Genomic DNA, 16,449 nt, shown 5'->3' with positions numbered 1-16,449 from the left:
CAACGGAGTGCTTTTTGAATTTACCATGAACGAGTTTATCATCCAGTTTACTTAGAGTTTATGAGTTTGAGAAGAGAAAACTTGAGTTTTTTTCCCTCTTTAATGGTGGAAGCAAGAATGTGTACTTAATGGAGAACAGACTCTGAAGTGTCCAGTACAGAACGTTGCACTGCATTTACCGAAAGCCTGCTCTAGACTTCTGTATGGCAGTTGGCATTGTGAATGAGCACCTATGTTGGTCGATTACTGGTCATGTTCAACAACTTCTGTTGTTAATAGTGTTGTGGATGCAGTAGCTGTGGTAGAAATTATCAGATCATTTTTGCATTAAAAACAATGCCTGATACTGCAGGCTTGACATTAAATGAAATTAGGCAGGCCTACTGACGGAAGCAGGTTGAATTCCAGGTTAGTATATTCATATGATTTCATTGTATTAAGATTTTTCCGCTTCTTTCTCACCACTATAACTTTTTCAGGCATTTGAGAACAATGGATGCTATTGTAGTGAAATAGGGGAACTGTGTGCATGTGTGTGGGGGAAAAAATGATTATAAAATCACCCTTGCTTTTTTTCTGCCATTTCTGCTATTACTGGAATTTATCTAAGAGTAGGTAGCCTGAGTTACAGACTCTTAGAGGTTGCTGAATTTATTAATGAATCTTACTTTCAGTACAGAATTTTATGCATTTTTTTCCTCACTTAGGATATGTATGAGTAGATCACTCCATTCTCATCTCTTTCTAGGAGTGACTTCAAGTGTTAAGTTTTGTACTGATACTGACTGTAAAGCTTTATTACTGTTAGTGGTAGGAGCAAATAAAGTTTTTTTTGATTCTCCTGATAAATGAAACATCTCCCTCTTTTTAACACTTCTTATCTCCCTTTTTAACATAGCTCTACAGAATTTGCTAGACTGTATACCTATAGTAAGTGTTTTGAGATGTTCCATTAAGATGTTTTTTATCATCAGACAGGGAGATGTTATCCAGTCTAATCTGGTAAATATTCACATATGCTCTGCAAGGCCAATTTATTACTCTGTATACGTATTTGCTTTATGCAGTTTGTATGATAAACTTCTTTCGTTAATCCCCACCACTCTCAATGCCTTTCACAAGATCTAAATGGAGTATTATAAAAGTTTGAGGGAATATTTTCTGGTTTTATATTATGGTTCCTGGGTTTCGCAGCTGTCCTCTGGGCTGTGGGCCCAGTCCTGCTTACCTTGCTCACAGTAGTTTCATTGAAGTTGTCTGACTGCTTATGCAAGGAAAGAGCGGGATTTGGCACAGAGCAAACAAATTACAAGAGTTCAGTAGGAGTAACATGAGAAATCTTTCCAACAATGTAGTGCCTTGCAGAAAGAGAAATAATGTCCAAAAGTAAGCAGCCCATTTAATTTCATCATGATTAATACTCTTATGTAGCTGTTTCAGCTTTGTTTTCTTTTTTTTTCCAGTCCCACCATCAATCTCTGGCAGCAGTGACATGGTGACAGTGGTGGTTAATAATCTAGTGCGACTGGAGTGCGAAGCAAGGGGCATCCCTGCGCCTATTCTAACATGGCTAAAAGACGGTAGCCCTGTTTCCAGCTTTAGCGACGGACTCCAGGTGCCGGGTTCAAGTCCTGCTATCTGTGCTGTTTCCTGTTGTGCTAGGAGACTTTTAAGCCACTGCAGTTTAATGGAGCAGAATAAGTTAGAGGATTTGGAATGAAAGTGTACAGCCTTTTGCTCTAGGTTATTGGTGGGAGTTTAGCTCCAGGAATTACTGTGTGAAGTGGAAGATATAGATATATTGCAATAAGGTGGTCCTTTCAACTGATTTCGTACTGAGTAAGAGTTTGCATCAACAATTTTTTCACTTACTGACAAGAAGAGGAAATTGGACCATATTCCTATGCTGAAGAGATCCATAGAGCTCAAGATCATGTAATATCTCATTACATAAAATAGTAATTCAGAAAAAGAGGCCGACCACTGATGTAAGGAGATATTTCCGAGTTAAAAGGAGAGGGCATGGTTGCTTTTTGAAAGCTAATTTTATGATCTGAAAGGAAAGAGGGGAAATTTGTGTACTATGGGGACAGCTCGGGGCACAAGACAAAAGGTGTGACAGAATATTTGAAACTGGTAGGAGGGAGGAATGTCCAGATCCTGCAAAGACTTGTGAATACCAGGAGTTCCTTATGGATTTGCATGAAGTTAGACCTCTGCTTTGACAAGTCTCAATCAAAAGAGAACAACAGAGTGCAGCGAAGAGTGTAGGGAACGGAGAGGTGGTGGGAAGCAGTGGCAAAACAAGTATTACATTTTGAAATGAAACCTAATAGTTCTCTCTGCTTGTGTTTTACATTGAGACGTGTATTCTGAATGTGTTGTGCTTGTATTACAGGTTCTGTCTGGGGGCCGAGTCTTGGCATTGACTAGCGCTCAGATCAGTGACACAGGAAAATACACTTGTGTTGCAGTCAATGCTGCGGGCGAGAGCCAGAGAGATATTGATCTCAGAGTTTATGGTGAGATTTTCTGACAAATCTCTGGGTTTTTTGGTCATGAGAACTGTTCATGGAGCTTTAATTAAACACACTGTGGCCCAGACCTTTAGCAACATTGAATAAAAATGGTTCTAACCCATAACGGAAGGCAAAGTGATGAGGAGGTGTGTGCATGTGTAAGTAAGTAAAAATATATATGCATGTACTTACACATGTATTAAATTATGTAAGTATGTTCTTCTGTGTGTCCTTGAAGAAATGTAGCTGCAACAGTGAATTTACAAGTTTAATACATAATAATGTATTTAATTTATAAATGATAGGAGAAAATATGTGTTTGTGTAAAAAAACATGTAGATCCCACAGGCAAAAGATGTTATTGGGGCCGGAGCTCAGTTGTCTTTATTGAACCAGAATGAGTCAATGTGAGTTTGCCATAGGCCTCTCCAGTTTCCATTCCATTTTCAAGCCTTGCTATGCCTGCCTAAATGGTGGTGACTTTTTTAGTGCTAATAGTGACACTGTATTGAGCTGTATTGAGCCCAACCAGTCAACTTTGTCTCTTTCAAGAAGCAGGAAGTATATCTCTTTGGTACTTTGTCAGTTTTCCAAATTATGTCAGTAAGTTTATTCTGAAATCTTTTTGACTGAACTCATGTAAATTCATCCTTCCTTCTGATTTCTTGTAACTTGTATGAGCTTTATCCCTATTTTTTTAACTTGTATAAGATGCCTTTTCATATTGTGTTCTTGGAGATCATTGGTGATGTGCAGATACCAAAGAGCATGACATACTGCCAGGAGGAATGCTAGGGAGTTTGACTGTAGCAAAGTTTTAAGTTTCCTTGGACAGCTCAGTGGTTTTGCACACCAGTGAAATGAGGATGAACAATGATCTGCCATTTGTTTTAGAAATCTTATGGTACCAGATGTGGAGAGAGGGTTTTGGAATTGAAGAACCTTTGTGGTTTTGCTTCTGCTTTCCGTAGGTCAGTGGAGAGAGAACTGTTTTGTCTCTGCCAATGTCTGGCTTTATGGCAATCCTAAGCAGAACTCTGGAAAATCTTGCAAGAGAAGTTATAAGTTTGGATGTTTTCTAAGGTGAATAGGGGCAGCTGGCCAGGTTATTTGTTTTTGAGTTTGGCTTTCAGAATTGACTTCCCTGTAAATGCGCTGTGGTTAGGATACTCGTGACTTGAGTCATGGCTACGTTTGCATCTGCAAGGGGCAGTTCAGAAAGTCAGGACTCTGGCATGGCAAGCAAGCTCAAGGTTAACATAGACTGGAACGTTTTATGTCTAGAGTGGGGAATATCAACGTCCCTTTTGGAGTTTGAGGACAGGTGTGTACGTAACCACACGTAAGCACAAGAGTGGCATGGATGTATTTATTGTTCCTCTTTTATTTTGTGGAACCTCTGTCCATTTTAGCTAGATGAAATTAAAAGAGTTAGTTAGAAGTTGTGTATGTTTAAAACTACTATTGTATTAGAAGCTGGCCAGGGTTGAGCTCAGCTGCAGGGCTGTCTTGAGTGAGGCTGTCACCAAAAAGTAATATTACTCTTAAGACTTGCCTCATATGGGTAATCTAATTAAGAAGTCACAGGAGGAAAATAATTTGGAGTGCAGTTGGAGCTGAGATGGTTAGAAATGTGCGGTGCGCTGAGTCAGTCTAGGAGTTGGAACAATCTGGGTAACATATAGTTACCATGAGCATAATTAGATTAATTTTAAACCCTGTTCCTTCAGAAACAAATGCTTTAGTGTCTGTGTCTCTGTTTCATAAACTCAGTTTCCTTTTGAACACATTTCAGTTCATTTAGCTGAGAGGAAAAGTAATTGGTGGAAAAGTATTTGGAAATAAATTTGCCTTCTGCAGTAATGGATCAGCTTCCAATTTTCAGTTCCACAACACTTGTAAAGAATCTGGGCCTTTGTGAATTCTACAAAGAAAGTAAGATAAACAGATTTTTTTTCAGTTACTATGTTTCTTATCCACAGAGACCAGACTTTTCCCTAAATTATTTCCAAACTGTGAAATCAGCTGCTCTGCTTAGTACTTCCTGTGCAAGAAAAACAAAGCTTTATTGTTAATGTTATTTTTCAGGACATCTTGAGAATTGTATTGCTTGTTTACTGAGTACCACTTTGGGACATTTTATAATCTCACGTATGCTAATTAATTCAGTATTTTTTGTTCAGAGTAAAGCCCAGAGTATTTCTCACAGACAGTCCCACTTCTTCCCTTCTTACTCCAATATTTTGTGCAATCAGACATGCAATTTCTGGAGTAATGGATTGCAAAACTAAAAAGCGAAGGAAATGTGACAATAAAGGTTCTTATATTTGGCCTGGTCAACTTTTTTTGGGCAAACTGAACAGTCTTAGTACACAACAAGCATAAAAATCCCACTGGATACGTGTAACCAAAGTAATTCTTGCTAGGAGTGTTTTGATTTTGTAAATATTTTAGTTGCAGATCTATGTTGCATTAATGTCAAGAGTTTGCAATGAACATGCTTTATGTTTTTATATGACAAGAAAGGAAAGGGAATCCCTATGGGTTGTTTTAAGGATTTAAGAACATATATGCCTTTAAGAGCATGAACAGGAATTCTCTTCTGGATCGTGCTTGAGCAGCCCAGTAAAAGCACTTCTGCTCTCTGCAGTTAGCTGTAGTCACCTATGTTAATGATGCAAACGAAGGGACCTGACTTGCTGTGGTGTGCATGACGAGTGCTTCCAAGTTCTGTCCCACTGGCTCTGATCTGGGAGAGGGAACCTCTGGTAGAGAGCTGGTGGCAAGCAGCAGCAGTGCAGGGCATGATAGCCTCCACCACTCTTGTTATTTTCCAAGTCAGCGTGTGTCTGCCACTGAAATACTTTAAAACTCTTAATGTGGCAATGTTCTGTCAACAGCTCAAAGCTGCCTGAGGAGTCTCAGAAAATTTCCTCTGACCGATGGTACAGCGTGCCGTTACCAAAGAACATTCAGTTCAGCCATGAATACTGATACAAAGCCATAGATGGCAAACAGTTTTCAGTCTTTAAGCTTTTCGTTTAAGCTCATCTTGTCAGTCTAATATTTCCTCCGTGTTCTTTTCGACTCCAGCCATGAACACTTTCCCCATGGAAAACTGCTGAGTTGCTGTGTTCCAATGTTCCAAGGTTTAGTTCTCAGCTGCCTTCTCAGTTGCTTTGTTTTTCTGACTGTGGAAACACAAACAATTTTAAAAACGGGGGGAAAAAAATGCGCTTTCTTAAATCTTGACACTGTTTAAGAACAGCTAATGGGCTTCAATTTAAATGTCTAGAAGCATTTTTTTTTTCTTCTACACAGAAAACTTTCATTCCAAAAGCTGATTTTTCTACCCTGTAATTTGGAAATAATAGTGTAACAATGAGGTTATCACTGAAACTGTAGTACAAGTCTAAATATAATGCTCAGTGCCAACAATTGCAATAATTAGCCAGGAGATACCACACAAAAGAGACAATAAAGTAATTGTAGATTATGACTTGATGATTAAGTCATTAACCCGTTCACTTGGCTGCAACCATGTAAGTTCTCATTCTGTCTTCTGTATTTGGCCATCTCTGGACAAAATTCTTAAAGTCAGAGTTGTCCTTAAAGCCAGGGATCCATCTTGGCACTGTCTGGAACAGTTGAAGACATTTTCAGCTTCTGGGTCTGATTATTATCTTGTGAGCCTTTTCACTCATCAGCTCTTTTTCTTTCTAGCAGGAATGTACTTCCCCATTCTTTATATACTGGTGGCTTTCCTTTCTAGCTATATTTCAAGTATTTTTTTGCTAGTCTTGGCTTATCCACATGGTATCTCTGTAGCTGATATCTCACTAGCATATATCTTGTGTAGAGGTTATTCTGTAAGTAACAAAAATTATTCCAGTGTTTTTGTGATATAAAGGAGACTTAAGTTGTGTGTCAGGTAGTAACTGTCATTTTATTTTTGTTAAATGAAGACTGTTAACTCCACAGTATGTTTACTCTGGGAAGTCTGCAATGCCGAAAAGTCCTTTGTTTTGATTTATTGCTGTAGTTCCACCAAACATCATGGGAGAGGAACAAAACGTCTCAGTGCTCATCGGTCAAGCAGTGGAGCTGCTCTGCCAGAGCAATGCTATTCCCCTGCCCGTGCTGACGTGGCTCAAAGATGGACGACCCTTGCTGAAGAAGCCAGGTCTTAGCATTTCTGAAGACGGAAGTGTACTAAAGGTAAACTGGGCAGTCGTGCTCCGGTGGTGAGTGCTTTCTGGGGAGTTATACCCGCCACGAAGACACTAGATACCCATTAGAGATTGGATAGCATTAGGCCCTCTGGTGCAATAGAGAGTAGTGGGTGAGGAGTGAGGGAGGTCATAGACACCTGGATGTTTGTGTACAGATTTTGCAGGAGTAATACTGTATTATTAATATTTAGGGAGACAGATGTAAAAATAAAAATTGAAACCTGAGCAACCTCTCCCTGCAAGTTTCATGTATAACAATGTAAGAAGAAGAAATCCAGGTTTTCATTTTCTTCCTAGATTGAAGGAGCTCAAGTGCAGGACACTGGCCGTTACACTTGTGAAGCGACAAATGTTGCTGGGAAAACTGAAAAGAACTATAATGTCAATATTTGGGGTAAGATTTATTAAGCTTATTCCAGGAATGGGAACGGAGCTCAGAGTGAAATTATGATGTGAGACACTAAAATCCTCTGTAGTTCATAAACACTTAATTGCTGAGATTCATGCAGGGAGATGTTATTATATTTGTTGTAGTTTAACAGTCCCAAGAAAGTGCACACATTTTTCAAATTGCTTTGGTTTGGTTCTAAATTAATACCAGCTACTTCGTAGGCCTTTGTCAGGCTGGGTTTGCATGCCTGGTAGTAGTTTAGAGCTATAACTAACTGGTTTTGTATCCATAGCTCCTATTTGTGCACTCTAATGCCATTTAAAGTAACCTACCAACTTTCCACTTTTTAAAATGCTGAAGCGTGGAAATTCAGATAATAAAAGCTGGTGTACCTAGCTTTATTTGCTCTGCAAAGTTATCGGTGCTGAATCATAGCTTTAGTAGAATTTTTCTATGGCTAGATGGTGAGTGTGGCTTAGGACATTTATTTTAATATTTGATTTTGAGTGGTTTTTCTGCACCATCATTTTCTCCCCATATGCAAATTGAAATGTGCTTTTGCTATTACAAATTAATTTCTTGCTTTGAAATCACAAGAGTAGAATTATTTAACAGGGTTTGTAATGATAAAAATACATTTTTTAGTACAGAATTCTGTCATTATTCATTAAAAAGAAACATTCCTGATGTTTAAATTAGAGGTGGATATTGTAGTACCATGCAAGACCATGCAATTTTCCCATCTACCCATTTACTGTGCATGTCATCTTCAGCTCTCATCTCTCCCTCCCCAGATTTGTAAGATCTGCAGTGTTGCAGAGGACCTTTGCTGCTGGAGGGATATGGATTTGTTCTTTTGTGCAGTGAGACCATTTCAGTAGGGTTTTGAGAGGAGGGATAATTCTTTGCTAGTTAACAGCTTTGATGGAATAAGCGTAATAGAAACCAAAGGTTGCCTGTGAAAGTCATCTGTGGATAACTGTTTAGAATTATAGTCTTTGTTTACACCCAAGGACCAGAAGTCCTGCTTGCCATATTTTGAAGTTTTAAATCTAGGAAGCGGATTTAAAATCTGACGATTGGTGAGATCCTGAGAGCTAACTCTGGTTCCAGGAACCAGCCCATGTGTTAAATGTAAGATGTACCTCCTTAGAGAATGGCACAAACTTTTTGACTAGAAGCAGGACAAATAAAAGGTTGAAGCCAGTACAGTACAATAAAGCCCTTTGCAGTCAGTTGTTCTGAAACCCATACATCTGTTTGCTGCTAAATAAAGAGTTTGAAGTGTCACAAGGAGAAGCTGTCTACTGTCATGTGCATAAAAAATGTGCTGGATAAGTTATTCACTAGTGAGATTTTATTTGCGCATTTCAGCCTACGTTCTCCTCTGCTTTTTTTGATCTCTTTTCCAGTGTTACCTGCACTATTTTCATGAGAAGAAAATGGTTCCCCCATTTCAAGAAGGCAGTTATCCCTTCCCTAGTGATTGAACCAAAGTTCTTTAAGGCTTTGAGAATCAGAGTGAAAACAGTGGTCCCTTTTGTCTGCAACTGGTTTACAGTCACAGAGCTGTAGAGCAAAGCTGGCACTCTGTAGGGCAATTGAAGCAATGGGGTCCTTAGCGTTGGATGCGGTAGCCAGTGTGTTGATGCAGAAAAAATTCAAAGGAGAAACTTAGCCTGAATTTTAAGTCACTTTCCACCTAATGATGATATCTGTAGGTTTATTAGCTAAGGCCATGAATGAGGTAGGCTCTTAGAGTTGAAGTCAGTTTACATAATTCACAGAAACCGCTTTGTCTGGTGAAGTCCATTCAAAAGTCAGTCAGAAATAGAGCCTATGCATGCACCAGACCTCAGAGGCTGGAAAGACAGCTGCAGTCATTCGCAAATATATTATTCCCTACCCAGTGTCTGGCTTGCATTGTCAGCAAGAGAATACAATCCTCGTAATTGCTTCAGAGCATAACGGGACAAATTTGTATGAGGATCATTTGGGTCTTACTGTTGGCTGATAATGTTTTGTTTCAAATGCTGCAATTTTTTGGCATTTCTTTTCAGTGTCACCAAGTATTTATGGCTCAGATGACACCTCTCAAGTGACAGTAACTGAAGGGAGCTTGATAAGCCTGATCTGTGAGTCTAGTGGCATCCCACCACCCAGTCTTACCTGGAAAAAGAATGGTGGGTAACTGTCCATTGTCCATTTTATGAAGCGAATGTGATAATTCTGACCTGCCAGTTCTTCTTTTTTCCTGTGAACATTTTTAGATGGTGTGTTCTGAGGAGTTCAAGCACGCAGATATCTGTATATTTCTGTATATATATCTATCTGTATGTATATCTATATCAACAGTCCTGATACTGAGTAAAAGGAACTACAGTAGTAGATTATTCCCTTCTCTCTAACTCACCTCTGCTTGGATTAGGTGTCATTATTCCTAAAGGTGTGCAAGAGAAGCACAGTGCAGAGATTCCTGAGCCGACTTAAAAATGGGCTGTGAAGCACTTAACCCCTCTCAATATGCTTCTTTACCATGGTGCAGCAAGGCAGCACCAAGACTTCTGTGGATCCCAGCTGGCAGGGCTGTGAGTCGCTGTGAAGTCCTGTGGTGTTGAGTCGAGGGTCTCTGCCCTGTGATCCGCTGCATAACATAGACGTATTCTCTGAATTATTTTTAAATTTGCAGCCATGGCATACTGCCAAGTGATGAAAATGCATCTAGTTGTAGTAATTGCTTTTGGGATTTACTGAACCTTTCTCTCATCCCATCTTAATATTTAAGAGTAGTCTGTACACCCTTTTTGCTTTAGGGGTTAAAGTAACATTGACAAACACCTTCTTATGAATCAATAGACAAAAGCAGGTATTTTTAGCACCTTCTTTTAAGCATGGATACTGTTGGAGACAGAATATTAGACAAAATAAGATGTTGAACTCTTCCAGTGTGGTAATTCTTGTGTTATTAATCATTCTTACCTATTCATTTGTGTTTTTCTAGACAGCACAATTCAGTGTGGTATGTACCTACCTTAATTAATTTTGGCTTGTGGAAAGAGCAGATTTTAATTACAAAACACTTTTTCTAATGCATAAAATTTTCAGAGAAAATGAAGTTTATGAAGTTCTTTTTAAACCTTGTCTCTTGGAAGCCAAAAAGGCATTTTATGACATGTTCTAATAATGTACTGCAAGGCTGAAGTGTATACACTTAAATGGCAGAAAGGAAGCTTAAACCTGTTGGAAAGTCTAGAAAGGCAGTTAGAAAGTAGTACAGTTTTGAATGTTACTTGAGAGCCAGATTTTTCATCACGTTTGACATTTGGTGCACTTGCTCATAGAGACAATCTTAAATGTACAAGTGGGAAATGAAGATTCAGCTTGTAAGAATTATCAGTGGCAGGTGTATTCGTTCTGTCACGAAGTCTCCCTGCGGTTTGTAAAGATGAAGATCTGAGGTCTCCAAGATTGAAAATTCTGCTCGGAGAATGCAATATTATTTTGCTGTCACGTTTCTGCTGAGGATTTCCTGGGCAGAATTCTGTGCACATGTGCTGTGTGACACAAAATACACAGATGGTCCGGCTGCGAAAACTAAATTATATGTTTCTAAGCACTGGCTGTGCTGGGTGAGATGATTATATACTGGACAATGAGTCAGATTTTACTGAAAGTGTTGAGTTTGCTGTTCAGTGGAAGTGTCCAAAACTTTCTAGATGGATGTGAGTGTGGTGAGAGTTATTGTGCTTTAGCTCAGGTTGCTATATGTCGTGAAGTCAGCAATTAATATGGGAGGTCCTCAGAATCTGCTTGCGTGAAGTTTCTGATGTCTGGGAAAACTCCGATAGAGCAGTTCTAAAATGGACAATTGTGCAGCTCAGTAATTTTTAAATGAGCCAGTGGACTTTACACCATGTGAGCAAGCTCATTACCATTTTCTGTGTTTTTATCTGAAAGAATTTCTCTTGCAGGCTCTCCACTGGTGGCTGACCTTTCGGGAAGGGTGCGGATATTATCTGGAGGCAGACAACTACAGATTTCAATTGCTGAAAAGTCTGATGCTGCGTCTTACACTTGTATTGCTTCAAATGTAGCTGGAAGTGCAAAGAAAGAATACAGTTTGCAAGTATACAGTAAGTTACCATGAAAAATTCTGTTCGTAGTTTACAAGTTCTGCAATAGAGTTACGTTATGAAAGTGTTATCAGTACAGCGATGTTAAGCTGCAAGATTTTCAGAGAGTAATGTCTAGCTATAGGACAATTTAAGGGTACTCCGAGGAGAATGTTAAGTAATTAAAATTTTGGCAATTTGGACTCGGAGCTTGACCAAGACATTGCATATACCTGTTGAAAGTGCATTTGACCACAGATGATTACAGAGATGTAACCCCTTTAGGTAGTGTAATGTTTCCTGTCACTAAACCGTAGTAGTGACGACAACTAATTGAACTTAGATTTCCCTTAGATTCTACTGCTACTTCTGTGTTTCAGTCAGGATTAAAAGGAGGTATTTTTAAACAATCCCATGAAAGAGAAAATCTTCAAAAGTCTATAGAGATTGACAGCATTTGGGGCAGTCTTTTTTAATTTAATTTTTTCTCCTGTTTGCATTTTTAAAATTGCCTGAAGTTACATTTTAAAAAACCTTTTTACTTTATGGGGTGGAGCGGGGGGAGAGGAGGTTATTCGTCTTTTCTTGGTCCTGTGGAAAATGCTATGAATTGCAGAGTGCCCCTAACTGATTTGCCAGCAGTAACCTGCAATAACTGGTCTTTATTAAAATGCTGATCTGGCAAACTTGATTGTTCTGTTCAGAAACAGGTGAAGATCCTGAAATGTAGCTTCCAGTTGACTTCTATACTGTGTTTCTTTTTCTTAATAGTTCGACCAACTATATTAAATAGTGGTAGCCACCCATCAGAAGTTGTCATCACCCAAGGAAATGAAATCTCCTTGGAGTGCAAGGTAGAGGGCATTCCAGAACCAGCAATAACATGGATGAAGGATGGCCGTCCGCTGGCCAGTGGAAGGGACATAGCGATACTTCATGATGGTCGCTTTCTTCAACTGAAAAATGCTCAGGTGTCAGACACTGGCCGCTACGTCTGTGTTGCTGCCAATGTGGCAGGGCTGTCTGACAGAAAATACGATTTAAATGTTCATGGTGAGTATGTGCAGAACGGGGCAGGCAAAACAGAAACAAATTAGACCTTTAAATTCACCCAAGGACATCTAAGAAATAGTTGTGTAGCCAAATGCACCACCTATATCTATTGCAGGCTTTACACATGATGCAGTTTCAATTGCAGATCAGTGGTGCGGTTTCAGTTGCAGTGTTACGAAAATCCAAATCCAATTTTATAACTCCTGAATATTTTAAGATCTTACCCCTGTCCCTGTTAATACCAATCCATCCCCAGTTGCTCCATCTCCCGAGAGGAGAAAACCAAGATACGGTATAATTTTATACGATATTGGGGTGAGTGTCATGGTGGGAAATATTCTATTGTGGGAGATAGAAATCAAGGTTTAACCAAGAACACCCTGCTAGTCGCCACTACCAGAGGACTGTTACCTGAGGACAGCCAGCATCTCAGGTATGTCATTATCAGGTTCTCTCATTTTGTACAATCGGAAGATTTTAAAGATGGTACCTCCAACTATAACTCTTCTCCATAATTTGACTTGATGGCATTGATCAGAACATCACATTATCTTACAGCCACTGTAATGCTTTTGCATATGACTTTTTATGCTTCATCAAACACTGAATATTCATGTTTTCCTGTGAAAATAAACACAGGAATTCTCATTATTGGAAACGGGAGGCCAAAATTATTTACCAGTTTTATGTTTTTATTTGGAATATTTGCTGTACTGTATTATCAAACTTCTGGGTAGTAAAGAGAAACTTCAAACCTCCTCAGGCTACTCAGAGTGCTGGAGGATGTTGGTCAATTCTTGACCCCAGGCTTTATGTTCTAAAGTATGAACTGTAGAACTGCAGAACTGCTTCCAAAGTGGAAATATTCCTAGCAAAGAAAAGCTAAAATTAAATTTGTGGTAGTTATTTTAATAGGGGGCTGTTCTTTCCGTTAGAAAAAGCATGTAATTCTGTCAGTGTTAGAATTTTCCCTAGTGTTTCATTAGATACTGGAAATTATAATTTGCGTAGAATGGACAGAACGCCTATAAACTGTTATTTGCTACGGATCTTAAGCCATAAAATAAAGGTAATAGAACTGATAGAATTTAATTTTAATATTTCCATGCTGTTACGCAGTAAGAAATTGTCATTAATATATAGTATTAAATGTCTCAGTTCTGTAGCTCTTCGCTTGCCAAGCTTATCTTAGCTTCAGTGAACTATTATTTGGATGACAGAATGTTTTGAGAGCAAAATTAATTTTTATTTGTTCTGAAGTATGGCTTTTCTTTACTCTTTTCTGTAGTTCCCCCAAGTATTGCCAGTTACCTGCAGATGCCTGAAAACATCAGTATTGTGGAGAAGAATCCCATCTCTCTGGTTTGTGAAGCTTCAGGAATTCCCTTGCCATCAATAACATGGCTCAAGAACGGATGGCCTCTCACTTTGAACAACTCGGTGCGAATCCTCTCAGGTACAAAAGCTGTAGTTATTAAAAAAAAAAAAAAAAAGGGAAGGGGGTGAAGGGCTCTCTGCATCTACAGTGCAGGTATTTCACCTGAAAGAAGGTTTGGTTTAATAATCTGTAAAGACAAGGAGAGAAGAGAAACTGTTATTCAATGCCAAGCTTTTCAGTAAATGGGGTCAGACTGGCTGGAGTGCCTGGTGAATAGCTAACGTAAACTTTTAAAGTTGTTACCAAACTTTATGTGTATGGGCCAAAGGCGTGGTAACTGTTTGGTCTGTGGCATGGAATAAGCCATAATTCTGGCTGTTAGTGTATGTTAGTCCAGTGCTTCTTTCCAGAAATATGTCAGATGGTAACATCTTGCTTTGTTGGTGCCAATACGTATACTGCATTAGCTCTCTCATTTGATTAGTTTTCTCTGCCTCTTCCTCTTCGCAGTTTTTTTACCTTTTAAAGAGGAAAAATCTTTGAGAGAATGAATGCAAATGACAATAAAGAAAACACATCTTTCATTTTTGTGGGTTTGTATATAAAAACAAAGGGAAACCTGTTCATGAGCCTCAGAAATTAATGCATGTAAATACTTCCTGGCCTTGGAGCGAACTGAATCTGATCTGCAGAATGTCGTCTAATAAAAGCTGGAATTCGGTGATCAGTCAAAGACAGCACGGAACGCTGCATTAGCGAGAAGACTAGTCCGAGGGATCTGGAGAAACTTATGATAGGCAAGCGAACAAACAGATCCAATTTGTCAGGGATCTCAATTTTCAAGCTGGAATAACCTACAAAGAACCAGTTCAGATGCCTTTTTATGACAGTAGTAATTGACAGAGGTGTCCGAAATAGGAGGGGCTCGGTAAACCATCCTGTAAACCATCTTCCTACAGTACCGTAGGGAAGTGAGAATACGTGACTGGCAGCTGCAGTGATGTTAAAGCTTTGTGTTCACAATAGGAAATGGAGTTAGCAGCCCTTGAGATTACAAACGGAAAATGCGTGCCAAGCAGGCAATACGTTTTGCGTTGGCTTCACGTGTCTGGGGATCAGCTTTGTGGAGTGCGTAGAAGTAATTAAAGTATCTGATTACAACTAAGATGTATAGACAACAACTGAGATGTTTCTTTGATCTTGGGTTTGCCACTCATAGCGAGGAATCTCATGAAAATACGTTTTGATGAAGTTTCTAGTACTCTGACAGCCACCATGCAAAGCCAAGCCATCCTACAGCATGAACACAAGTAGACTATCAGACAGATAAACTGGAAGGTGTTTAGAAGCTCAGCTAAGACTGGATTTGAAGCTGAAATTTTTCAGGATTTTTTTCATCAGTGTAGCTTTTAACATTACAGGTAGTCCCGTCATCTGCTTTCCCATTTTTACGTATGGTACATGGAAAAAGGAGTGGGTGTCTGATTATTATTCGGTATAAATCTGACTGTCTGAGTTGGTATGCATTTCTTTTTGTGCGAAGTTGCCATCAACAAAAATAATGTCCTCTGGGCTTGATTGTTTGTGTTCTGTGTGTTGATTTCTACACCCACACTAGTATCACCACCCGGATTGCAGTGTCAGGAAGGGTGAGAGACAAAAAGATGTTTATTGTCTGAATGTTAGCTGCAGTGGGAGTGGGGAAACAGGCCAGAACTCTGTGCTTTGTTTTCCAGCAAACTTTGTGCTTTTGTGCACTTCTTCAGAGAGCTACACGTTGTGGTAGTGAACTGTAACCAACATGGCATTTGGAACTTTATTTGTGCTTGTACAGCTGTAAAAAAACAAAAACAACAACAAAAAAAATCCCCCTCTTTGACTAATTTAGGAGGTGAAATACTTTGCCAAAGCAAGATTTTGGTTCTGTTGATTGAAAACATACTTGGCATTGCAGATGATTTAAATGTGTGGACGCACTGCTGGCAACTTTTAATCTGTTAGTTCAGATACTATGCTGATGTTTCCTTTTGATGATGCTTCCTACGTATCCTTTAGAAAAAAAAGAAAAAAATTCCACCATACCATATCTGCTTTCCTTGCAGACCATGCACTAAACTGCATACTAGCTTTAGGAAGGAGAAAAGCTTTTATTAAGTTTTAGCTAAATGTAGAAAATCATATCCTGCCTCAGCACTGGAGCCCTGCGTGTGCTATGGTATGTGATACCAGAGAAAGTTACAGTCTCCTGCAGGCAGATATCTGCTTCATTTTGCTTCTTACATGGCTTTGTTCAGCGTGTGGATGGGAGGAGGGATCAGGGTGACATGAGGCTGCAAGAACTGAGCCTTCCTCAGTCTCACAGTACTCCCTCCAGCAGGTAGAATTCCTTGGGCAGAGGCACATCCATTAACCAGGTCAGCAGTTTCTTCCTTCAAAGAACATGACCAGGAACATAAATTTCTGGGGTATATCCCAATAATGAGACCCTGTGGATATCCGCAGGCAGGAGATGCACGGTTCAGATGTGATGTACTCTGTGGTAATGATTGCTAATGTGAGAGCTGCTAATGAGAAACTGGAAAAAGCTAAAGGACAGCCACTGCATTTGTTTTCACACTTAAATGCTCACTGATGTTTGTTTTGCTGTTCCTCTGCCAAAAAGGAAGCAAAGAGAAGTTATTCTGCTATGGCAAAGTGTGGATATTCTTGGTCCTTTGGTCAAACATACTTGCAAATCTTCTTCCTTTTAAACTAGCATACCTGT

The 16,449-nt window shown here is 39.3% G+C and overlaps 1 protein-coding gene across 1 annotated transcript in view; it reads left to right on the top strand.

Annotated features, from left to right (window-relative positions):
- The window catches only part of HMCN1 (hemicentin 1), a 201,240-nt gene that overhangs the window by 116,720 nt on the left and 68,071 nt on the right, over positions 1-16,449 (top strand). The window contains 8 exon segments of the mRNA XM_050900953.1: positions 1,464-1,615; positions 2,399-2,522; positions 6,562-6,737; positions 7,049-7,145; positions 9,203-9,325; positions 11,114-11,275; positions 12,026-12,307; positions 13,596-13,763. Coding sequence (XP_050756910.1) covers positions 1,464-1,615; positions 2,399-2,522; positions 6,562-6,737; positions 7,049-7,145; positions 9,203-9,325; positions 11,114-11,275; positions 12,026-12,307; positions 13,596-13,763 — 1,284 coding nt within the window.

The sequence above is a fragment of the Gymnogyps californianus genome, chromosome 8, assembly GCF_018139145.2.
Source record: "Gymnogyps californianus isolate 813 chromosome 8, ASM1813914v2, whole genome shotgun sequence".
NCBI classification, from domain to species: domain Eukaryota; kingdom Metazoa; phylum Chordata; class Aves; order Accipitriformes; family Cathartidae; genus Gymnogyps; species Gymnogyps californianus.
Note: the sequence above shows the minus strand (reverse complement) of the source record. Positions and strands in the feature narration are given on the sequence as shown.